Raw genomic sequence first — 23,842 nt, forward strand, 5'->3', positions numbered from 1 at the left:
GGGCACAGTCTTCCTGTGCCCATCAGACGTGTCTCACCCTTGAGCCCCAGGCACCAGGACCCCTCCAGCATTTGTTGAGCGACCGACTGGCAGGACTGTCCACTGGCTCCCAAGCACCATGGGCATTGCTTTCCCAACCGTGGGGCTTCACAGAGGCGGCCTCACCACAGGGACAGCTCGGGGGCCATCTGAGGTTGACACTCTGCGAGGCTGTCCAGGAGCCGGCCCCCATGGCCCACGGACGCCGGGCAGAGGTGGCCACCAAACCAGAAACCGGAGCCACACCGGGTGGGACGGATTCCTTCATAGCTTTACGGGGGCATGTGGCAGCTCACCACAGAGCAGGTCCCCGGGGAGGGGCCTCTTGGGACAAGGAAAGGCACAGTGAAGCCCTGCTTCATCCTGCCCCCCAAAACATACCATCCTCCCTCCCCCACACCCAGGTCCTTGTTCACAAGTACAGCTTCCCTGACCACGCTCCCCAAACTTCCCAGCCCATTTCTCACCCCAGTGCATCTTCTCCCCCAAATCCCTTTTCACCCCTCACCCCTTCCCAACACCTTCCCCTCTCTTCCCTCTCAGGCCCCTCACTCCCCTCCCTTCCTCTCCAGCCCACAAAGCACCACCCTCTGTGTCCTGCCCCTGCCCTCAGCCTTCTCTCCACCTCCTTTCCCTTTCAGATCCCCAGGTAATTACCTCTCACCCAGCCTTGGCCTCTTCTCTTGCCTTAGTCCTGTAAGCTCCATCTTTCTCCCAGGTCCTACTTTCCTCAGGAGCCCAGGACACATTACGGACAGGAAGTCTGGTCTTAAAATTTGCACACACATCCCCACCCACACGATGGCCTAAGAGTGGCTCTTAGCCCCCCTCACCCCACACCTTGCTATCTGCTTCCCTCTCCCAGCCCTCCCCTCTCAGGACCTCTCCCTCTTTCAATACTTCCCCACCCTACCCCACCCCGTTCCTTTCAGACCAGAAGGGCTGAGTTCATACTGGCACTCGTTGTGTGCGGTCACTGGGCTAAGTGCAATTTTATACGGTAGCAACTGAAACAACCCCCCATTTTGCAGATGAGGAAACTGAGGCCCAGTTAGTGGTGGTGGAGCAAGTCAGAGCACAGGGCCTGTGCTCAACCATGGGGCTCTTCCTGGCACAGTGGACCCTCCAGGATGAGGGCTGCAGGAATGTGGCAGACAGCAGACCTTCTGGAAGCAGAAGAGGGTGAGGAATGGCCACGACCTGGATAGAGGTAAGGTGGGAGGGAGGTGTGGGGCAGACTCAGCGGCAATCCTCTTGCCTGGGAGCATCAGAGAGGAAGGCCAGGATGCTGGTCTCTGTGTGGTCTTCTGCCCACCCTGGGTGCCGGGGGAATTTAAAGGAATGTTGAACACCAGGTTTTTGTTTTGTCTTCCAATTCCGTGTTTACCACAGTATTTCTTGTCTTTTCTGTCTGTTTCAAATTGAGACATTTGGTAACCACTACTCAAAGTCAGACTCTGATCTGTGAGTGGAGGATGTTGCCCAATTCAGCTGTTTCAACAGTTCAGGGCCTCACAGATCCCACAGGGCATGGTAGAGGCACCCAGGTCGGTCCTTCTGGAAGGAGCAGCCCTGTGCCTGCTGCTGGAAGCCAGGGGGGCTCCCTCCAGGGGACTGGATGGGACTCCCTGCACCCAGGGAGGGAGGGAGGAAGCTGGCTCAGTGGAGGAGCGCAGCCTATACGGCCTGCTTCTAACTATTCAAGCAAGGTGGAAATCCTGCCAGAGTCCAGCAGCAGAGATGAGGGTGCTTCCACCACTGGCAGGTTGTTTACTGGGCAGGGGAGGAGGCAGGGATCCTCCTGGCAGGAAAAATAGGTCCATTTGAGCTTGGTGGTTTCGGTATCTATCTTACCCATCCTCACATCCCCATTCTCCACTTTTCATGGATGAAGAAGAACTGGCCCAAAGAGGGGTCACCTGGCCCCTAAGTGGTGGGGCATCAGGACAGGAACCCGGGCCAGCCTGGGCCACAGCCTCTGCCCTTCCCCCTCCATTCTGTTCACCCTACCTCCCCCAACCTGGACTCTTATGTACAGAAATATGTCTAATGCATCCATGCAGAATTATAATGTGGCCCCCTGTGTCTCCGCCACCAGGTCAAGAAACAAGAGCATTGCCTTTGCATTAGAAGGCACCATGGGTCCTTCCTTCCCCAGACTTTAGTGCTAATTGCTTCCTTGCTTTTGGTTGAACACCTGTGTGTACCCCTTTTTAAGTAAGAGCTTTCTTTTGCCTGTTTTCAAACTTGTAACCGGAGCCACTGATGTATGCTTTTCTTCCTTCACATTGAGATTCATCTAGGTCAACGTGCGTGTGTAGCTCTATTTAGTAACATTCCCCATGTTGTGCAGTCTTCACTGAACGTATACACCATGATTTATCTATCTAGTATTTTATGGATGGACGTTTGAGTTTAGTTTTTGGCTCTTATGAAAAATACTGCTTTGAAAAATATGTCTTCTGGTACATGTATTGTATGTTTCTGTAGGGTATATGTATACCTAGGCGTGGGACTCCTGGGTCATAGAGATGTGCATCTCCAAACTGTAACATGTTTCCATGCTGTCTTCCCAAGGGTTGTACCAGCGGCAGATGAGATTTCCCCTTGTTCTACATCTTCATCAGCAGTGGTGTAATAAGCAGTTTTAATGTCGCCAGTCCAGTGGGCTTGTATCTAGTAGTTTGAGTTCGCACTTCCTGATCTATAATTCAGCTGCGTGCTTTTCCATGTTTATCATAGCCATTTAGATTTCCTGTTTGGTGAAGTGCCTGTTTGAGTGTTTACCTATTTTTCATTAGGTGCTGTTTTTTTTCTTTTTAAATTATTCATAGGAGGGTTTTCTTTTTTTTTAATGTTCTAAACATTTTGTTGCTATCTGTGTTGCAAACATCCTTGCCCATTCTGTGGGCATGCCTCCCTCTCAGGTGTCTTTTGAAGATAAGCTTTTTTCACGTAGTCAGATTTATCAATCCTTTCCTTATGGTTAGTGTGCCTTGGGTCTTAAGAAACCTTCCCTACGCTAGATTACTATTATGTTTTATTTTGATATAATCGTAGACCCACAAAATAATTGCAAAAACTGTACCCTGCGCCCTTCACTCAGCTTCCCCCAGTGGTGACATCTTACATAACTATAGTACAATATCAAAATCAGGACACTGCTTTTGGTGCAATCACAGACCTCATTCAGATATCATAGGTTTTAGACACATTTGTGTGTGTGTAGTTCTTGCCATTTTACCACGCAAGTAGGTTCCTGTCACCACATGAAGATACAGAACCCGCACAGATGAAGATGCATCACCAGACACCTCCCTCCTGCTGCCCCTTGAGTCATACCTGTCTCCTGGCAACCATGAATCTGTTCTCCCTCATTTTCTCCTTTCAAAAATGTTATATATGTGGAACCATATAGCATGTGACCTTTTGAGATTGGCTTTTTCACTCAGCGTAATACCCATCCAAGTTGTTCAGAGACCAAGGTCATGGGGAGGGGCCCCAGAACCAACCGTAGGACTGTGTCCTGACCAGAAACCTTCCACACCCATATTTGGAAATGGGTCCTTAATTTTTCCTGCCAGAGGGTAGGAAATACCTCCTTAAGGAATAGAGGCTGGGTTATTTAGTTTGGGTTTATCTTGTAGTTTTGTTAATTATCTAGTATTTGCCTTTTTCTTTGTTTTTTAAATAACATTTTCCCCTCATTTCAAAGGTTATAAATGTTCTCTGTGGAAAATATAGAAAAGCACCCAAAATGAGAAATACCCATTATCCCAACTTTGAGAAATACCCACAAAGTAATATTATGTTTCCTTAAAAATGAAGTTACGTAGCTATTGCTTTTGATCAGCTTTTTAACACAGCGTGAACATTTCTCCAGAATTTTCAGAAAATTTTAAGCATTCCATTTCATTTTAATTCACTGTATAATACCCCAAACTCAAACAGCCTCCTCGTGTTGGACATATAGGTTATCAGTTTTTGCTATTCTAACTAATGCTGTGAGGAACATCTTTGTTCCAGTCTGATTGTTACTTATGTTCCTGGGCCAGGGGGCAGCTTGGTGCATTTAGGGAGGGCTCCTGGAGGGCTAGCCACTATGGGGCCTGGTAGGCTAGGGGAGGATTTGGGTCTTGGTCCTAAATGCAGAGGGACACCATTGAAGACAGTGGAAGATTTTCATTTCAGGTGTGTGTTTGTAAAAGATCTGCAGGATGGAGAGAAAAGTGAGGTGGATGGGTGACTTCAGGCAGAAGTCAGTGGTAGGGATGAAAGATAGATGGTGGTGAGAAGGAGCAAAGTGGATGGACTCAGAGATTTCAGGTTAAAGTAGCAGGACTCAGTGCCCTGGGGTATGGCTCCTGCAGCGGGCAGGTGGATGGTGGTGCCATTCACTTATCTGAGAACGCTGCAGGAGGGCCAGATGGCTGTTGCTGTTGTTTCGTTTAATGATGGGAGTTCAGGAGAGATCTTTTGATTATTCTTGTTGTGCTGAGTTTGAGGCATCTTTGGGACATAGAGTGGAGATGTCAGAGCGCTAGCAGATATAGGAGTCAGGACCAGAGATACAGATCCAGGAGTTATCGATGTGTACATGGCATTGGACGCCAGGGACCTGGCTCACATCATGTAGGAAGGGCCTGTGTGGTGCCTGGGCCTGAAAGGCTGGCAGAGGCCAAAGTAACTCTGCACAGGTGCCCAAAGAACCCCGCTTGTATCGTCAAGAATGTGTATGGTAACTGTAAGCCAGGCTGTTCAGTTTGTCTCAGGAGTGACAAGTCAGCAGCATGAATGACAGTGCCACACGGCTTGGTTAATCGCAACACATGGGGAACTCTCAACACGGCAATGTTCTCTACCATAATTGTTTCTGCATAGAAATGGAGGATTGGGTGTTTAGGGGGAAAAAAATGAGCAAAAGAGAAGTCTTTTAGGTCAGCTAATAACCAAAATGAGAAAAAGAGTGCCAAAGCCCTACAAGGACAGTGTCACAACATAAAACAAGGCTTTCCCATCATCATCACTGTAAGGCTGAAATAGTTCTTCTAGCCAGAGATAATCTTGAATGTGTGCAACGTAAGTTATGTGTCCATATGTTTATAGAAACACTATTTTTATTTTTATTTATTTATTTACTTTCTGGCCTTGCCACACCACATGTGGGATCTTAGTTCCCCGACCAGGGAGTGAACCCGTGCCCCCTGTACTGGAAGCACTGAGTCTTAGCCACTGGACTGCCAGGGAAGTCCAAGAAACACCATTTTTAAAAGAAAAAAATTAGAAGCCAAATGAGAATGAATAAATAATAATACCATCATTAATACCATTTATATTAGCACCCCAAAAATGAAATACTTATGTATAAAGTCTTAATAAAAAATTAACTTAAAAAATCACATGCTGGGCTTCCCTGGTGGCGCAGTGGTTGAGAGTCTGCCTGCCAATGCAGGGGACGCGGGTTTGTGCCCCGGTCCGGGAAGATCCCACATGCCGCGGAGCGGCTGGGCCCGTGAGCCATGGCCGCTGAGGCTGCGCGTCCGGAGCCTGTGCTCCGCAACGGGAGAGGCCACAGCAGTGAGAGGCCCGCGTACCGCAAAAAAAAAAAAAAAAAAAAAAATCACATGCTTATATCCTTTGAGGTAGATTGTTTTTTTCTACCTTTTAGAACTTCTGAGTAATCATAACATTAAGTCAGAAAGTTAAAAACCCTCTAAAATGAAGACATGACAATGTCAAACTCCATAAAATAAAATTCCACGTGGCTTCACGGCTGAAGTTCGGCAAGGTCAGCAGGCACTGCTGACGTTAATGCTTTTGAAGGCATTATAATGATGCTTTATATTTTATGAAGACTGAAAATTACCTAAAAACCCAGATTGTGAAAAAATATTCATTATATTCATAAGGAAATGTGGATATACTGAATATATTTATGGCACACATGGTTCCTTCAGTCCCACGAGTTACAACTGGCTCTGTGCCCGCCAGTGACTCCTTATCCATGCACTTGTTTGATTCCTGTGCCTGTTCTTGTTCAGCTTTTTAACTTCCCCAGGCCTCGCAGAGCATCCACCCTAAACAGGATATGTGCTGAGGGAGCAAAAAGAGTGAGAATCGTTTACACACAGAACATGTTAGTAATGGCTTCAACACCATCTGTTCTAAAGGAATTGAACCTTGTAGAAGAATCTGCTATAGAATGATCTATAAATTATTAATTTTACAGTAAGTAGAAAAAGGTGCTTAAAACAATAAAACCAATATATGTGTATGTATATAGCTACAACACAATCAACAGATAAGAGCTAAGAAGAGTATGTGCTATGCCAGAAACAGTAAGACAGTGGAATCTCTAAATCTGGAAACAAATATTGAGGCCCAGTTTAGAGAGGAAACAGTTAAATATTTTAGGGTATAGAACCAGTATAATGTAATTTTTAATGCTAATAAGATTCCTGCCAGGCTTCAAAAACAAAAAACTCAAAGAAATAAAAAATATTCAGTAAACCTGCAAGCCATGCAGCGTGGCCAAAAAAACAAAAAGACAGATAATCTGGGGAAATTCCCTGGTGGTCCAGTGATTAGGATTCTGCGCTTTCACTGCTGAGGGCCCAGGTTCAATCCCTGGTTGGGGAACTAAGATCCCACAAGCTGCGTGGCATGGCAGAAAAAAAAAAATTCTGTCCACATCGATTCTGTCCTGGAGCTTGGACAGTGTATGACTGCTAATAATTCCCTGTAGTCTACTTAGAAGAGGCTCCAATAGAAATGAGAGACAATACCACTTTCACAAGAAAAATGAATATAACCTAGAAAATGTGACCATAGAAAATATTCAAACCTGTAAGAGATGTGGATTAAATCAGTAAAAACCTATCATTCTGGGCTTCCCTGGTGGCACAGTGGTTGAGAGACCGCCTGCTGATGCAGGGGACGTGGGTTCATGCCCCGGTCCGGGAGGATCCCACATGCCGCGGAGCGGCTAGGCCCATGAGCCATGGCCGCTGAGCCTGTGCGTCCGGAGCCTGTGCTCCGCAGCAGGAGAGGCCACAACGGTGAGAGGCCCGCGTACCACAAAAAAACAAAAACAAAAAAAACCTATCATTCTATACAACCCACTTTGCGGCAATTAATAAAAGCAACAATGACAAAGCTTGGAAGCAATGCTGTCAAACCAGAACTTTATTTCACAACTAATGAACACCTGAAAGAAGGGAAGTAAATATGAGCACACATAATGAAAGTGGTGCTCAGGGGATCACATCCAAAGAAATGTAAGACAAGAAAGTGAAACACAGATTAAGGATGCAGTTCGCAGCTCAATTTGTTTTTACAGCACAATGGAAGTGAAAGGCAATGCAGCCCTTAGACTCGGGATTTTTTAATAAACTCTGTTTTAATAACCTGGAACCCAGCCCTGTAATTAGCTGTAATTTACTGAGATATGGAATCTTGAACACAATGTAATGAAAACTGAAACCTCAGAGGAGGAACATGAAAAAAATACAAGTCATAAAAATACGATTATTGCTGCAAGGAACTTACAGCTATTTATAGAGATAAATCTAGGACTATGTCTCATTGATAGAACAGTGGGAAGACAGATTTTTGGCCGATCTGTGGTTGAGTCTGATTTCGTTTTTTCAGGTTCAGTGCCCCTTCCTCTGGGCACATAAATCCCAGAAGCCTGCATACAGCTGAGCCCTTCCCAAGACACTAGAGGTCCAAGGTGTCATGCCAAAAGGTTAGCCAACCAGGTGACCTTCTGAGGTCCCCCTTTTTTTTTCTTTTTTTTGCGGTACGCGGGCCTCTCACTGCTGTGGCCTCTCCCGTTGCGGAGCACAGGCTCCGGACGCACAGGCTCTGCGGCCATGGCTCACGGGCCTAGCTGCTCTGCAGCACGTGGGATCTTCCCGGACCGGGGCACGAACCCATGTCCCCTGCATCGGCAGGCAGACTCTCAACCACTGCACCACCAGGGAAGCCCCTCTGAGGTCCCTTTTTGAGGCTCAGTTACATATACATTGGGATCATCGCCCCCTGCCCCCATGCAATGCTCTATGGGAATTCTACCAAAATGCTTCTTTAAGGAGGAAAGACTCATTTATCACCACCTTTTTAGAAAGCATCCATGGACGACATCAGACTGTCTCAGGGTTCATAGTTCTTTTCTTCCATAAAACAGGACGTGATCCTTTTGGGACAACTAAATTAATAAATCCTGAAATTAATAAACTGTACCAAGACCCACAAATTTGTTTTCAATAGAAGAGTTAAATTTAAATGGCAATTTTAAAAACTGAAAAATTTCTCTATCTCTAGCTGGAGTCCTCACTGGAGGTTGACAATTAGGGGTGAGACAACAGGAAACCATGTATCCTATCGTGGAACACAACGTGTAACTCCTAGCATTGACTTAGAATCTACATTATTTATCAACATATTACAAGACTGTGACAGCACTGTCAATGTGTTAACTGTGAAGCCCCTTTCTAGGATAAGAAAGGCAGGAAAGGGCCTCCTGCTGCATGCTGCAAATCCATCACAGCTTAAAGTCTGGCCAGATCCTCTCTCTGTTTAATTGTGGAACTGAACAGGCTCGCTGAACTATTTTACAGTGACCCGAACGCTGGAACAGAACACGTAAGACGGTCTGGCAGCTGCATGTCAGAGGCCTCACCAACCTTGCTCTCTGTGCTTACAGTATCAACAGAGTCAGTTCCAAGCGATTCTGGGATGTCCATAAGGCTGAGAAGAGAAAGAAAACATAAGACTGATTAGGTCAGCAGTCTCTGGAGCGCTGGAAATTAATCTCATTTTAAGAAAGAGCTACAAGCACAGTATAAATGGCTATTTTCATTTAGAGCTGAAAAGTCTTTGACCCTAGGCCCTAAATGAGGCCCTCTTTTTTTTTTTTAAGTACCAGCCCTAAGTAACATTTCACGTGGCTCTTTGAGACCTCGATCTGAGACACTCACTGATCCATGATGGAGTAAGTTTAGAAAATGCTGTTCCCTGCGCCTTGAGATCCCCGGCCAGTTAGGACACTGACGTTCTGCAGCAGGTGTGGTACCTGCTGTTTCATCAGCTTCCCGGAGTTTCTGACCACAGAGGAGCTGGCCTCTCTGTTAGAACGCCAGAGTGGCCCTGCTAAAGGAGGGACAAAGGCGACACGCCTGCTGAGCCCTCAGTCAGTTCCTGGGTGCTTTAGTCATCAGCTCCCTTGAAGCAGGGGTGACGGCCTCTGCTTGTCTGTGATCCCCCGATGCCTCGCATCGGGGGTCACTCAAGTAGTTCGTGAGGCAGGGAAAGAAGGAAGGAGAGGATCAGATGATAGGGAGGGGGCAACCGCAGGTGCCGAGGGCAGGAGAGGAAGGGAAACAAGCCCCTGGTCACCCCGGTCAGCTGGGCTCTGCTGTCTGGACAGTTAGGACACAGCACCACTGTGCCTTCACCTCTCACCAGCCACGGCAAAGCTCTTCTTGGATTGTTCTCTATCCCGAACAGAGTGGCCAGGCACACAGCTTAGCAGTCAGGACCTCAGTCCTTGGGCTGCAGCGGCAGGAGCCACAGCAAAGTCGCCACAAGGGCTGTTTGAGGCCCAATGAAGGACTGAAACAGACGCTGTGTCAAGGTTCCCTACCAGTCGAGAAAGGAAGAAACACACAAGAGGAGCAAGGAAGAATCTGAGCTGCTGGGAAGCAGCCCTGCGCCCTGGGCTGTGAGCCAGCCTGGAAGAGCAGGGCCAGGCTGCGCAGCACAGCAGTAGCGCCGTCCGCTGCGCTCCCTACCTTGGGCCGGTAGCCCTGCTCGGCCATCATCTTCGCCTCCTGCCGCAGCAGGGCGTCTGTGAGCTGCTCTGCCTGCCTCGCCTCTTCTTCCTCCTCCTCTTCCTGCTGGTCTGCTTCCCACGCCTGCAGCTGGCGCTCTGCAACCTGGCCACCGAGAGCAAAGTCACCTGGGACGGGCCACAGGGCGGAACCCTGCCTCTGATCCAGAGGGAGAGGCTCAGGTCCCCCCGCTGGAGCATCAGCGCTCAGCACTAGTGGTGGCAGTGCCCTCATGGGAAGGACATTCATGGTACTGAATGGTACCATGGTACTGGAGAGGTTATGTGTGTGGTAAAATGCACCTTGTAAAAAGCTCTGGACATAGCCACGTGTTGGGAAGACCCTTCTGTGTTAACTATTAGGTACTGAATTGAATAAAAAGAGACTTGTGGCCAGTGAGCCAGGTGCTTGCAGATGCAGCCAGGAAAGAGGCAAGGAACGGTAACAGCAGCCTTGTTTCCACAGGAGACAGAGGACCCGGAGCGGGGCTGGAGCTACAACCAGGAGGGTCAGGGTTCCAGCGGGAAATGAAAAGGGATGCTCTGAGCTCCCAAACGTGGGCTTCCTGGACAAGGTCCAGGCCAGGCTGTGGAAATAAGTCAAGGGTCCCTGAACCCTGTGCCATGATGGTGCAGGAACCTCAGCAGGGCCTGCTGCCCGTGCGTTCATCCCAGGGCTCAGCCCCACCTGGGCTTCCAGCTCCTGCTTCCTGGCTGATTTCAGTTCTTCGCTCTCCTTTTTCTCACGATGAGCTGACTCTCTGGCCTCCTCAAGATCTCGAATAAGTTGCTCTCTGTGTCTCAGGGATTCCTCTTGCTCCCGTCGGTTCTGTTCAATCTTTTCCTGTATTTGTTTTTGTCTTCCTGTCAGAACCTATCCTCAGCGGAAAGGAAGAGGGAAGATTTTGGTTAGACTTTAACAGATGCCTGTTCTACCAGCCGTGGACAGTCTGCAGCTGCAGCTACATGGAGACCAGACCCAGCCTAATCCTCAGCCTCAGGCCCAAATACACCAGGATGAAGGCAAGCCCAGACTGCGGGATCGGTCCAAACAATCGGCCACGTTTCCCACACGTCTCCATCGCACACAGAGTGCACGTGGACTGTGCGTATGGAGACAGCCGAGCACCAAAGAGATCAAAGCAGGCAGGGATGGAGCTCCGTCCCCAGGGCACAGACACATAGCAACAAGGTGGCTCTCACTCCCTATCAGTGAGTTCTAGAAAAAGTAAGAAATCACAAGCCACGTAGATGGCCAGAGGCAGAGTCTGGGTCATCCCACCAACCTTGTGGATTTAAATTTACTGCTCAAAGCAGCAGAAACCTGCTGTGTTTGATTCTTGGCCAGAGCAGGATTATGTCCACATGATGGTCAGGACTTGGCAACCAGGAACAGCAGGAAGCCACCTGCCATACCCAACAGTCATGCTCTCTGTGGGGGGACATGTAAAGTGGCCACAATGAGGAGGAACATTTTAAATGGGGGAAAAAAAATAAAAAGATGCTGGAGAGTATCTGGTATTCACAAAAGTGAAAAAGCACCAGTTGAGACCGGATTTCCCATGGGTTCTAAAATGTAGCATGCTGGCATGCACAGAATATAATTTCCATTTTAAACCACTTTAAGATAACTTCCAATACATGGATAATAAAGACCTTTTTTCCCCCAAAAGATTTCCTTTGAATTGGGGTGTGTCTTATAATGCACTACTTATATATGACAAATAAAAGTCATGTTCCTTAGTCTACTTCTGGTTTTGCACTCCAAGAAAAAAATCCTAAATGTGGAAAAGGCTTCTGCACCAAGATGTTCACTGCAGTAATATATAACAGCTCAAAATCAGAAAAAAAATGGATCCACAAAAGGAAACGGAAAAACAAACTATACCCACAAGATATATTACACAGCCATCAAAATGACATTTACAAAGAAGATATAATAGTATAATAAAATGATTGAAATCAAATAGCTCAGTATAGTATGTAGAAAAAACATTATCCATAGAAACAGAAGCATAGAAGGAAATAAATAGTGGCTGTGTAGATAGTGACTGTTTTTTTACTTTTTACTTTTCTGTACTGAATTTTTTCCTAGTAAGCGTATATTACTTTTATAATGATATTGAAAGTCCACTGAAAATGCCCAGAGGGGACTCTGTTCCCAGAACATTTGGCAGGGTCAGCACGTGGTCACCAACCCGACACCCGCCTGGCCACCTGAGCCCACTCCCGGATTACCTCGCTCATCAGCCGGTCTCGAGCACTCCTCTCGCGGGCCCACTCTGCCTCTCTCTTTTCCCACATTTCCTTAGCCTCCTCCCTAGGGAGACACGGAGAGGATGACAGCTGGATCCTTACCACCACCGGTGGTAGAAGAGAACCAACAGGGCTCCAAGGCACCAGGTAGCACACACCTTCTGTGCAGCCGACCTCCAAATAAACTTCCAGCAGATTACAGGGAAGGACAACTTCACAGAAAGTATTACTATCATAAGTACTTTAAGTTCCTTTTTTTAACCCTCCATCTCCTTACAAAAAGCACTGGTGAAGACGTGCATCCAGGACATTTAAACACTGAAGTGAATGAAACCATCGGGGCTGGAGAAGAGGAGGGGCACGCCGGTGCCTGAGCTCTGTCACCATGTTCCTGCGGTCACTCTAGCTCGCCCTGTGGCCTGGGGCAAGTGAGTGACTGCCTCGACTCCCCGTGACCCAAGTACTCTGTGACCCCAGCACTGGGCTGGATGTCAGGATTAAACAGAAGGAGGACCGTAAAGCACTTAGCACAGTGTCTGGAGCACGGTAAGTGCTCAGTAAGTGTTACCTGTTATTCCAGTACTTCAATCTACCAGATTAAGTTTTAGGATCCAGACCCATTCATATAGACCTAAGAAGCATTCAATGTCTCCATAATTTATAACCATTTCCTTTCAAGTTTCTAAGATCTCAGATGAACAGATCCTTACTCTAAACCCTAATGGCTTCCACATTAAATAACCCGAGGGAAACACCCCACAAGCCAGGTCCACTAGCAAAGATGTGCTCCTCACGAATGATGGACAGAGGAACAAGGATGGGAGTTTCATCAACAGCAGACAACCCTCACAGCGACCTGCTGACCTGCGGGGATCGAGGTGCAAGTAGAGGCCGGGATGCCACCTCTCACCTCAACAGCATCTGCAGCTCCGCCTCCCGCGCCCTCTCCAGTTGCAGCTGCTCCTCGATGACCCGCTTCATCCAGGCCACATCGGCCTGGGCCTGCTCCCTCCGGGCCAGGTGCACACGCTGGTTCTCGTCCTCCTCCTCCAGCAGCGCCTGCAGGATGCGCCTGTCTGCCTCCTAGAGGAAGGACGAGGAAGCGCAGTGGGCGCGGTGCCCAGCCCTGCAGTAGCAACAGCCTCAGCTCTGCCAGCCCCTCGGCACTGAAAGCAGGCGTTCTGGGAAGACATGGGCTGTTTCCAGAGCAGGCAGGGTGTGATCACGTAGGGATGATTTAGACGCCACAGAGGCCCAGGAGCTTTTCTCTGCCCACAGGGAGAGACCCTCTGCCACCACACACACATCTCTGCCCTCGGACACATCTGGTAGCACAGCTTTTTAGAACACAATTTGCCAGCAATTCCACTTCACAGGATATAAGCTACAGAGACACAAATGCACAGAGATATATGCACAAAGTGCTCACTGCAGCTGTTCCGTAAGAGGAAAGCCGACTGGGGTGGGAAAGCAACTCTCCTGTCTGGTCTCAGTGAGGGAGCCCATCAAAATACTTGCAAGGAATACCGAGCAGCTAGTCAAAAAGAACAAGCTCAGTCTAAGAACACGGGTCTGGAAGCCTGAGGTGTACTCTTAGGTACTATGCTGTGCAATGCCACTTCAAGTACATTTAAAATGAAACTGAAAACCCCCCAAACTCACCACTTCCCTGTGTGTGTGTGCATGTAAATACAGTTGATTCCTGAACAACACGGGTTTGAACTGTGTGAGTCCACTTACACAGATTTTTTTCAATAAGTATACTAGTATTTTTATTTTACAGATCTTTAAATTAACTAAGTGTGGGAAAAGTGTTTGACTAGAGAGTACAGTAGGTAGACTGAAATGAACTAGGGTTTGAGTCCTGATTCTAACCAAACTGTTTTAGCTTCCTGCCCTTCAGTGGGTCATTTATCAATTCGTTTTTGAGGCAGAGAGAGCAGTACATGGGTTTTCAACTCCGTGGGTGTCAGCACCCCTAACCCCCACGTGGTTCAGGGGTCAACTGCATATCTAGAAAGATGTACACCCAAACAGACGCCTCTGGGAGGGGCAGGGATTGCGGGGGCTGCTGGTTAAGGGGGGATCTCACCTGGTGTTTTCTTATGAGAACGCACCCATTACTAAGCAATGGAAAACATGCTTTTCAAAAGAAAGTGAAAGAAACGCCAGGCTGTCCCTTCAGATTTACCAGTTCCTCTTGGATCTGCTGTGTACGTCTGTTGAGCTGCACGTTATACTGATGTCTCAAAAAGCGTCTAGAAATGAGAAAATATGGGTTGCCTTCAGTGTTTCCTAAAGAATTAAGCAGAGGTTAGACAGCTGCTTTCTGCAGATTGTATCCTGTTCGGTTTCAGGGTTACCACTGCACGTCTGAGAAAGTGAGAGGCTCGCCCGCTTGGGGAAGGCAGGCGAGGGGTTGGGAGTCCTTCTCACACGCACCCCAGCTCCGCCTTCTGCCACAAGGCTGCCATCTGCTTCCGCTCTTCCTCCAGCCTCTCCAGCTCCCAGCGCTGCTTCAGCAGATTCTCCTGCTCCTTCTTTAGTTTGGTGGCCTATGGGTACAAGACGGTAAACCCAGGTAAGTGAATGAGAATCAGAGTTCCTTCATCCCTCAGCAGACACCACACAACAAGGGTGGCCTGGCCACCTGGTGCCAGGATCCCCTTCCACCTCCGGGGCTCTGAGCCCCTTGGCCCAGCTCACTCATTCATCTTGCTGGGCCTTCCCAACCCTGCCAACAAGGATGAACCCCTGCCCCGTGCTCCCACAGGGCCCTGCACTTTCCAAGCCTATTGTAACTAAACATCTGTCTCCCTGACCCGAAACAGCTCCCAGCTGTATCCCTACAGCCAGCCCAGTGCTCGGCACTTAGAATACATAGTGGGCACAAAGGATCTAGTTCTTGAATCATTCTGGCCTGGGGAAGGGGAGAGTGCTCCCCTCGCCTGCATGAGAAGATCCAGCCCCTCAGAGCAACTGTGCACAGTATTCTCAAAACAGCTTCCAGGACCAAAGATCCTCATGGTTTGTGCCTTGAGACCCCCAAACTGCTAGTCTCCCACGAGAGCTGTGTGCTGGATCATCAGACTAAGTCAAGTCTACTAAGAGCACTTGAAATCCAAGTACTCAGGAGGCTCTCGGACAGCAGGCCTCTCTACACACGTCGGAGGGGACGCGTGTTATCTCCTGACAGTTGACACTCTAGAATCTGGGCACAGAAAGAACCACAGGTGGGAGCACATGTCAGAAGGAGAGCCCAGCGTTGTTTCCCTTCTTAGAATCGCCCCCCCGGATATGGTCTCTGTTTAGCGCAGCTTTTTAAACGCCCGTTTCCTAACAAGAAGGAGCTACGAGCGAGGAGGCCCTGGCGCCGGGGCTTGCCCTCACCTCCATCTCCTTCACCTTCAGCTCCTCCATCTGCTGGCGCAGCGCGTCTGCCTGCAGTTTACCCTCCAGTTGCCTCCTCTCCTCTTCTGCTTTCATCCGTTCCAGCGCTTCCCGTCGGGCCGTTTCATATTCATTTTCATACCGTTTTTCCTTTTCCTCTTCGGCGGCTTCTTGCTGCATGGAGCCAAAGGGACCCGGGGGTGAGTATCTGTAGCATGGAGCTGGCAAAGACCCTGCTCCCCACCACCGGTCAGCAGGCCTCAGGGCCCGTTCCTCATTCCAACACGTCTGTACCCGAGGAGGCCATGCACTTATCAGCTGTGTGGCCCAGGCAAAGGTGCATCTTCCTGGGCTCGATTCTCACTGTGGGAACCATGGGAGTGGTGCTGCCCTCAGAGACGAAGCTGGGGAGGCTCTCAGCACAGTGCCTGGTACAGAGGAGGGGCTCAAGAACACCAGGGTTCCTTCCCTTCCACAAGTCAACAAAACACTTTACAAAATGAACCCAGAGGTGAAGCAATGGGTCCACGGAGGTGTGGACTTTTATCCCCAGAGTTGCTGCTATAAACCAAGGTTGAGACTTTATGACGTAAATTACATCAAAAGAGGGTGCTGCAACAGAAACAACCTTTAAGGATGCATGTTGCGTCTACCATCAACCAGCCCTGGATGCCTTGTCTTACTCTGCCCCTGGGAGTGATCACGTGGGATTCTTGTCTGCATAAGAGCAGCAAACATTCAGTTTTAACATGTGTTAAGTAAACCGAGAAAAAGTCTATTCCTGTGTTGGAGTCATTAACATTGAAAACAAGAAACAAATTCAAAGACATGGACACAGGGCTTCCCTGGTGGCGCAGTGGTTGAGAGTCCGCCTGCTGATGCAGGGGACACGGGTTCATGCCCTGGTCCGGGAAGATCCCACATGCCGCGGAGCATGGCCGCTGAGCCCGTGCTCCACCACGGGAGAGGCCACAACAGTGAGAGGCCCACGTACCACAAAAAAAAAAAAAAAAAAAGACATGGAGACAGTCTCCCAACACATACCACACCTGTTTTTTTTCCTCTTTCTGTGTTTCCCAAGAGTTTATCACATGTTTCTTGTGAAGTTCCAATTCAATCTGAGGACGAGAAGGCAGAGAATAAACTTCCTAACTGATTCATTGGACACATATTCACTGCCGAGTACAGTGTCATGGCCTGGAATGTGGCCAGGTGTCTTATAAGTAAGTGCATGGTGACCCCAACATATACAGTCTGATTGCAAGTCAATTAGAAAACCAAAGGACCAGTCAATTCTAAACCATGTCAAGAATTGGAAAAAAGTAATAAACTTTTCTTCCAGTACCCTTGGGGCTGAGCCAGAACAGGTCAGCAGACACTGAAATGGAAATCTAATCTCAAAGGCCACCCTGGCAGGTCTAAAGCCTGCCAGGCCCCAGGGCAGAAGCTAGATGAGGAACAGACTCAACCTTTGGCCTGGCTCCCCAGTACTCCCTCTGCAAAAGAGCAGCTGTAAAAACATGCACTACCTGGATCAATAGATGCAACAAATTTGGGGTAATTAATAAGAGATTTGGGTTTAAACAATCTTTTGGATCAGAAAATGAATTGTACCACTGTCCAAAAGCTTTTGTTTGGGAAATTGTTTATAAAAGTTTTAAATTTCTCCCTCAACTCACACATGTAAGCCTTTGCAACTAACTTGAATGTTCTGAATAAACATCTGAGTAGGTGACTTTGGAGGAGCCACTGAAATCTACAAATGGCTGGGGAGAGGAGTCCTCCCGGGTTTAGCGCTAACGGCACAGCACTGCAGAGCAGCCAGATGCTCTAGTACTTGTGACTGGCAATTTCTACATGAAGTTATGAGCACACAAGTGAACACACCAAGTGGATACACAAACTATACACTGAAACTAATTAATTATATCCTTCATGGGATTCTCTCCCTCTAGCCCAATCTCTGTTGAATGATGTCACCCCAGCCAAGACGCCCCGCTCTCTCCTTGCCCCGAAGCCTGTGGATTTGTCCCCCTTTCTCCTGCCACCCCAGTTCTGACCTTTACCATTACTTGCCTGGGCTGCGGCAGCAACCCCTCAATTGACATCACCCCTTCCCCCCCCACCTCGACATTACTGCCAAAGCTGCTGCTCCCCAAAATGCAGCTGGGACCCTGTTGCACCCCTGCTTAAAATCACGCAGGTGCTCCCCAGCACTTCCAGGGGAAGACCGTATGAGGCCGTCCAAGGTGGCCCCTTCTGCCTACCCAGCCTCTGCCCTTGGGGTCCCCCCTCCCTATCAGACGTCCCAACCTCACAGCCACTTGTAGCTGTTAACCGAATGACCCAGATCTTCTGTGTGGGGCTTCTTTTCAAGGTGGCTGGAGTGATCTCTGTTTCACCCCAGCACAAGATGCAAGCTTAAAAACAAGACGGGAAACATGACTTCATCTACTTAGGCAAATCAACAGAAGGATCTCCTTGGTTTTCACCTCTCGAAGTTTGGGGTTGTTCTTTTTCCAGTGTTCATACAAAAGCTGTTCAGCAATCTGTCAAGAAAACACAAAGAGGGAAGCCTGATGTCACTTTTCCAATCTGTCCACATTTTGGATAACCCACAATAGAAGTCAGGTCAGGCTAAGAGCTCCTCCACTGGCACCCGGCACTGTGCCTGCCCTTCAGACCTCCCACATGCCTCACACCCACGGCGCTGGAAGCCAGACACCTGATTGGAAGCACACAGTGCTGACAAATGACTCTTATAATGGTGACAAAAGGGGGCCCAAATCTGATGCTACAGATGGGTCCTAGATACTAAAGATCTGTTTCAAAATATACAACAGGCTTAAAAACAGAGCTCTGGGGCTCACCATCGCACACGACTACTTTGGAAGATAAAATATACCACTCCCAGCCCTTTGTGGGACCAGAGAACTAGAATAAAGAAAAAGGACTCAGATGTAATGATTAAGGGGCCAAAGAGAATAGAGATGACTCATGGAAAACACACATAAAGAACAACTCAGAGTAAGCACTTTTCCCGACTGGCTCTGGAGTGAAGTGCCGTCTCAACAGGTCAGAGCCCCCGAGGGGACCCCACGTGGCATCACTGACAGGCTGGGGACTCCCGCTCTGCAGCCTCCTAAAAAGCTACTTACCAGTTTCCTTTGCTCCTCTCGGGCTGACTTCAGATTCCTGTGCTGCTCCCGGATTCTTCTTTCCCTCAAGTTCATGCTCAGCCTCAGCTCCTCCAGTTCTCTGGCCAGCAGGTCCTGCTCCTCTGCCAGAAGCTGCCTGAGTCTCTGCCGTCGGGCCTCCAGACGCTTCCTCCCCTCCTCCTTCATCTTCTCCCGCTGGTAGGCGTGCATGCTGGGTAAGAAGGAGCCACCATCAACCAGATGTGCTACAGCCGCACAGGGAACACGTGGCTGGTTGTGTGGGTGACAGAGGCTGAGGCAGACAGAATGTGGTGACCCGGGAAGGTTTCTTCCAGCCAAAGTGAACAGAGGTGACAGAACCACTATGCATAATAGAATCTTGTTTTTGCAAGAAGAAAATGTATAATGGGCTTATATATGCGCGTGCTAACGGTACCAGCTAATATTATTTGAGCAGTTACTGTGTACCAGGTACTACATACCTGGACGGTTTTATATTAAACATCACATAAATCCTATAAAGTAGGTTCTGTTTTAGCCCCACTTCACTGATGAGGAAACTGAGCTCATTCATACAGCAAGTGACACAGTCAGGGTTTCTATCTAGGTCTGTCTGACTCCAAAACCTATGCTATTTTTTTTGCGGTACGTGGGCCTCTCACTGTTGTGGCCTCTCCCGTCGCGGAACACAGGCTCCGGATGCGCAGGCTCAGCGGGCATGTGGCTCACGGGCTCCGCGGCATGTGGGATCTTCCTGGACCGGGGCACGAACCCGTGTCCCCTGCATCGGCAGGCAGACTCTCAACCACTGTGCCACCAGGGAAGCCCCTAAAACCTATGCTTTTAACTTCAATGTTTTTACATGCATTTCTACAGAAAATGGGTGTATATGTGTGTATATATATTTACACACAAACACAAATGGAGAAGAGTATGGGAGGATATGCACCAGACAGTTCATTGTGTTTCTCTCCTGGGGGTATGGGGTTACGAAGGAGACTTCCACATTCTACATACATTTCTCATTTTATCTTTTTCAGTGCGAATTTGTTACTTCACTGATGATCTTTTTTTCAATTTCCAGTTGGAAAGACATCACTGTGCAGGTAATCCATGCTGTCCAGCCACACTCCCCCAGGTCCTTAAGGTCACATCTCCTGACAGCAAGTGGCCCTCAACCCTAACCGATGGCAGTCACCACACAATTACCTCCTCTGGTAGGAGGCCTTGGAGCTCCATTCTGCCTGTTTGGAGCTGCAGATGTCAGACACCTTGAAGTAGCGGCTGTTCTGATCCCACTGCTGCCGAAGCTGGGCCTCCTGCTCCCGGCGTTGCTGTCGTGCAGCCTGCTGATCCGGGAGCCTCCGGCTGCACCAGGAGGAGGGCAGCGTGGGGAGTGCCATCTGAGGAGAACAGCAGTGGTAAGAAAATGAGCCTGCTGCAACCTCTCATCCCTTTAATGCGTGATCCTCACCCCTTGGCTGAACACTGGAATCGCCTGGTAGAGCCTGGGCCCCACTCCAGACTAGTTAAATCAAACAGTCTTAGTGTAGGCCCCCAGGCACCAGTATTTTAAAAATGATTTGTCATCAGGACTGCAAATCATCTACTTAAATAAGCGTGGACTGCACCGGGCTGTGAGCCAGACATCATGAAGGGCACTGCAGACAGAGACAGAGAACCAGTCCTGGCAACGCTGGACAAGCACACTGGGGACTTCTATGCTCTGCCTAAGGTAACATAGATAATAATTTAAGGAATACTTGTGTGTGCCAAGCCCTTGACATATACGATCTTTTTCATTGTTACTATCGCCCCATTTTTTGGCAGGTGAGAAAACTTAAGTTCAAAGAGGTAAAATGACTTGCTCAAGATTACAAAAGCAGGAAGTGGAGGAAATTTATAAAAGAGCTGGGATCCTAATTCATGTTAGTCTGAGATGAGTGCCCGGGCTCTGTAGACTGCAAGAGGCTGCCTGTTGGGGCCAACATGCCCTGGCTTCGGCAACCCGCAGAGAGTGGCCCAATCCAGGTGTCACATCTGGAAGTGTTCTGGATTAGCATGGAGGGAGATCCCTCATCTTACGGATGGAGAAACCACCACCCAGAGAGAGGAATGAATTTGCATGGGTCAAGGAGCAATCTGGGGACACAGCTGGAGACTCGAAAGCAGAACCAGTCTCACTCCGGACACCTTTTCCCCTGGTCCAAAAGCTGCCCTATGTGCAAGGTCTACACAGTGCTTGGCTGTGACAATGCTTAAGGAGCTTCTGTTGAATAAGCAAACTCAGAGTCCTCCGATCCCGAAGGAAAGTGATCTGCGTCTATGGGCCGAGTTTAGCCTGAGGCTGCCAGTTTATGATCTGTCTTCAGACTGCGGCAGGCTTGACAAACTGTTTTCCTTGCCCTGTGAGCCGCCCGCGGATAAATCTTTGCACCAGGAGTCAGAAAACTTAAGATTCCGGTCCCGGATCTGCCACCAACAAGCTGGGCTGCTCCCTGAAAAAGTCGCATCCCTCTGTAACAAAAGCGGTTACAGAGGAAAGTGTCGGACCCAGAGCGCGCGGGGAGCAGAGTGAGAACGGGAAGCCGAACCCCCGGGCTCCCTGCGATCGCGTCCCGCGATGGCGGACGCGCTTCCCGCCAGCGCGGGGCCGACTGCAGCGGGGCTCTGAGGGTCCCGGCCCCAAAGCCGGCCCCCGGCCGAGCCCAAACCCCCGACTTACGTTTCTCTGCGCCCCGGAATCTTCGAAGGCTGTCCCGGCCCGAGCTGCAGCATGTCCCAACCGACCCCGGCACGGCCCGCTGCAACCCTTCCGGGCAGAACTGCACCTACGCCGGCCGTTTCCCCGCTCGTTGCCGGGGCAACGGGTCGGCGACGGAGCGCCGCGAGGGCCAAGCCTCCTGCAGCGCGATTACTAGACGCGCAGAGAGGAAAAAGAAGGCTGTGTTTTTCTCTGGTGCCCCCGCGTGATGGGCGGGAGCTCAATCGCAAACGTCGCTAGTCCTGGAAACAGGCAAGGAAAGAGGAAAAGAATCCATTCACTACACCAAATTTAGGATAAAGGTGAGGATGGGGGGAAATCAGAGGGATATGATAGGGGAGGTGATTATAAGCCAGTGGTTCTCAAACCTGGCTGCGCATGAGAATCATCTCGGGAGCTCTTAAAAATCCAGATGTCCAACAAACTCCAGACAAATCCCATGAAGCTCCCTGAGGGTATCAGTGGTTGTCTAAGCCCCCCAGGTGCTTTCGACGTGCAGCCAGCTCGCAGAACTGCTGGCGTCAGTAGGGACGAGTTATTGGTAACTTTCTATTGTCTTAGGATAGTGGTGGGTTCAAGTCTGTTCATTCTCTTAGTGTGTTTTATAACTCGCAGGTGTTACGTGTATTATCTTATGTATCAACTATTCCGTTAAGAAAATGAAAACATCCGCTCTTTGATTCATGCCCTTTTCATTTTCCCATTCTTGTCTTCATTTACTCTCTCCTTCATTCCTTCCTCCCTTTATTCCACTCTCTGTTTTCCTGGATGCAGCATAATGTCCGGTTGAACATTGTGGCCTCTGCTGCAACCTCCACCACGCTAGTCATGTGGTCTTGGACAGGTCACTTCATCACTCCGTGCCTCAGTGTCCTCATCTGTGAAATGAGAATGTTAAAGTAATTGGAAAAGGAGGCCGTGAGACTGCGGAGGCCCTGACGCCTCCGTAGCCTATGCAAGCCAACCTAAACCGAGGCCAGAGCCAATGCACTTGAATCCGAGAAAATGAAACTTACCAATCACCAACAGCCAGCTAGGCGTTCCCAAACAAGGCAACCCCTTAAGCAATAGCCAATCAAATATTTCCTTGCTTTCACATCTTCTTTCTAAAAACCTCTCTCCTAGATTCTGCCGGTGGAGCGCTCCCGACCGCCTTTTCTTTGGTGCTGCCTGATTCAAATCAGTAAGTCTTGAAAATTTTACTGTGCCTCAGTTTAGCTTTTAAAAAGAATACCATCAGGGCTGCTTTCTAGGGTTGCCCTTGTGAGAGGAAATGAAGGTTTAAATGGAGAGGGCCCAACAGCAGAGCACCTCAGGTGAGCTCAGGTGAGCATCTCAGGTGAGCACTGTCTCTCACATCCCCCTTTACTTGACACATGTTTACTCAGCATCTGCCCTGCCTCATGCGTGAGATTCCCTAGGGTCAGCCTCCGATTGGTCCCAACCCCTTTGGCCAAGGTCATGGCCACTCTTCCATATTGTGTCCCCAGTGGAGAAGGGAAGCAGCCACCCACTCTGATCAACCCAGCCAGAGCTGCCCACACAACAAAAGAGCCCAATAAATAAATACTTGTTGATGGGCCTCCTTGAGTGTGGTAGGAACTTTAGAAACATGTGAATTGTGTTGTGGGAGACTTGCCTTCAGGTCCTGATTTTGTGCCTCTTGGGCAAGGGCCTTCCACTCTCTGGGTCTCAGTTGCCTCATCTGTATAATGGCCTTAAAGGACCAAACAAGCTCCACTACTGGGATCAAGGGCCTAGGGCTTGACTGGCCTGGTCCTGGAAGCCTGAGGCCCCAGGGCATAGCCTCTGGGCCTCTTCTTCTGGGATGGCACTTGCCCAAGGAACCACAGCTTATAGGTGGTAGAGCCAGGACTTGAACCCAGCTCTGTCTGATTGCAGGTCCTGAACACTCTCTGAAGCACCGAGAGGGTAGGGATCATTACCTTCCCTGCTGTGGCTCCAGTGCCTGGCACAATGTAGGCACTTAATAAATATTCGTCGAGAATGAATGAGTAGATTCCCCCCAACTTGAGTCCCTTCTTTTTCTCCAAAAGGAAAAGGGAAAGATGGTATTGAAAGACAACAAAAAGAAAGACATAAAGGGACTAACATTGTTTGAATACCTACCGTGTGTCAGATGCTTTCAGAGGTAATTTCTCGTTTAAGCTTCCCTCTAACATGTGAGGCTCTTGCCTGCATTTTGCAGATGAGGAAACTGAGACTGAGATCTCAAGCAACTCTCTTGAGGTCACACGGCAAGGATGACAAGAGTCAGGATTTACACCCAACCTCCAGAGCTTGTAAATCTCTTTTCAGTCTGCTTTTCCAGCAGCTTGTGACTTGTAGATGTAGCTCTTAAAAGAGGCCAGCAGATGTGGGCCAGCTGGGCCATATAAAGAG

At 49.0% G+C, this 23,842-nt stretch overlaps 1 protein-coding gene across 4 annotated transcripts; it reads right to left on the bottom strand.

Moving 5' to 3' along the window:
- Window positions 1-1,421: 1,421 nt before the first annotated feature.
- On the bottom strand, window positions 1,422-21,532 carry TCHP (trichoplein keratin filament binding). Of its 4 annotated transcripts, none has more exons than XM_022550973.3 (14): window positions 21,401-21,531; window positions 19,885-20,078; window positions 18,676-18,886; window positions 18,010-18,066; window positions 16,567-16,635; window positions 15,518-15,691; window positions 14,570-14,682; window positions 14,319-14,385; window positions 13,038-13,210; window positions 12,110-12,191; window positions 10,560-10,745; window positions 9,834-9,977; window positions 8,727-8,790; window positions 1,422-6,132 (listed from the first exon to the last, which is right to left on the bottom strand). In XM_022550973.3, exons 2-13 carry the CDS (start codon window positions 20,076-20,078, stop codon window positions 8,758-8,760), a joined length of 1,503 nt encoding a protein of 500 aa, XP_022406681.1. In that variant the 5' UTR covers window positions 21,401-21,531; the 3' UTR covers window positions 1,422-6,132; window positions 8,727-8,757. The 4 variants fall into 4 exon arrangements, with proteins under 4 accessions (XP_022406681.1, XP_022406680.1, XP_030620195.1 ...); XM_022550972.3 differs by lacking the exon at window positions 1,422-6,132 and adding an exon at window positions 7,204-8,248; XM_030764335.2 differs by lacking the exon at window positions 1,422-6,132 and having other exon boundaries at window positions 7,204-8,790.
- Between the last annotated feature and the right edge of the window lie 2,310 nt (window positions 21,533-23,842).

This window comes from Delphinapterus leucas, chromosome 14, assembly GCF_059928025.1.
Source record: "Delphinapterus leucas isolate spDelLeu-1000000601 "Yukka" chromosome 14, BTC_Dleu_Yukka2, whole genome shotgun sequence".
Taxonomy (NCBI): Eukaryota; Metazoa; Chordata; class Mammalia; order Artiodactyla; family Monodontidae; genus Delphinapterus; species Delphinapterus leucas.

What these genes read in the sequence shown, in the direction of transcription:
- TCHP (XM_089894570.1), bottom strand. Translation starts at nt 20,078, where the DNA reads ATGGCACTCCCCACGCTGCCCTCCTCCTGGTGCAGCCGGAGGCTCCCG. An exon ending in GAGCTGCAGATGCTGTTGAG is followed by an intron (nt 12,192 to 13,037) that starts GTGAGAGGTGGC and finishes GTGTCTCCCTAG; the next exon opens with GGAGGAGGCTAAGGAAATGT. An exon ending in GAGACCGGCTGATGAGCGAG is followed by an intron (nt 10,746 to 12,109) that starts GTAATCCGGGAG and finishes CGCTGAGGATAG; the next exon opens with GTTCTGACAGGAAGACAAAA.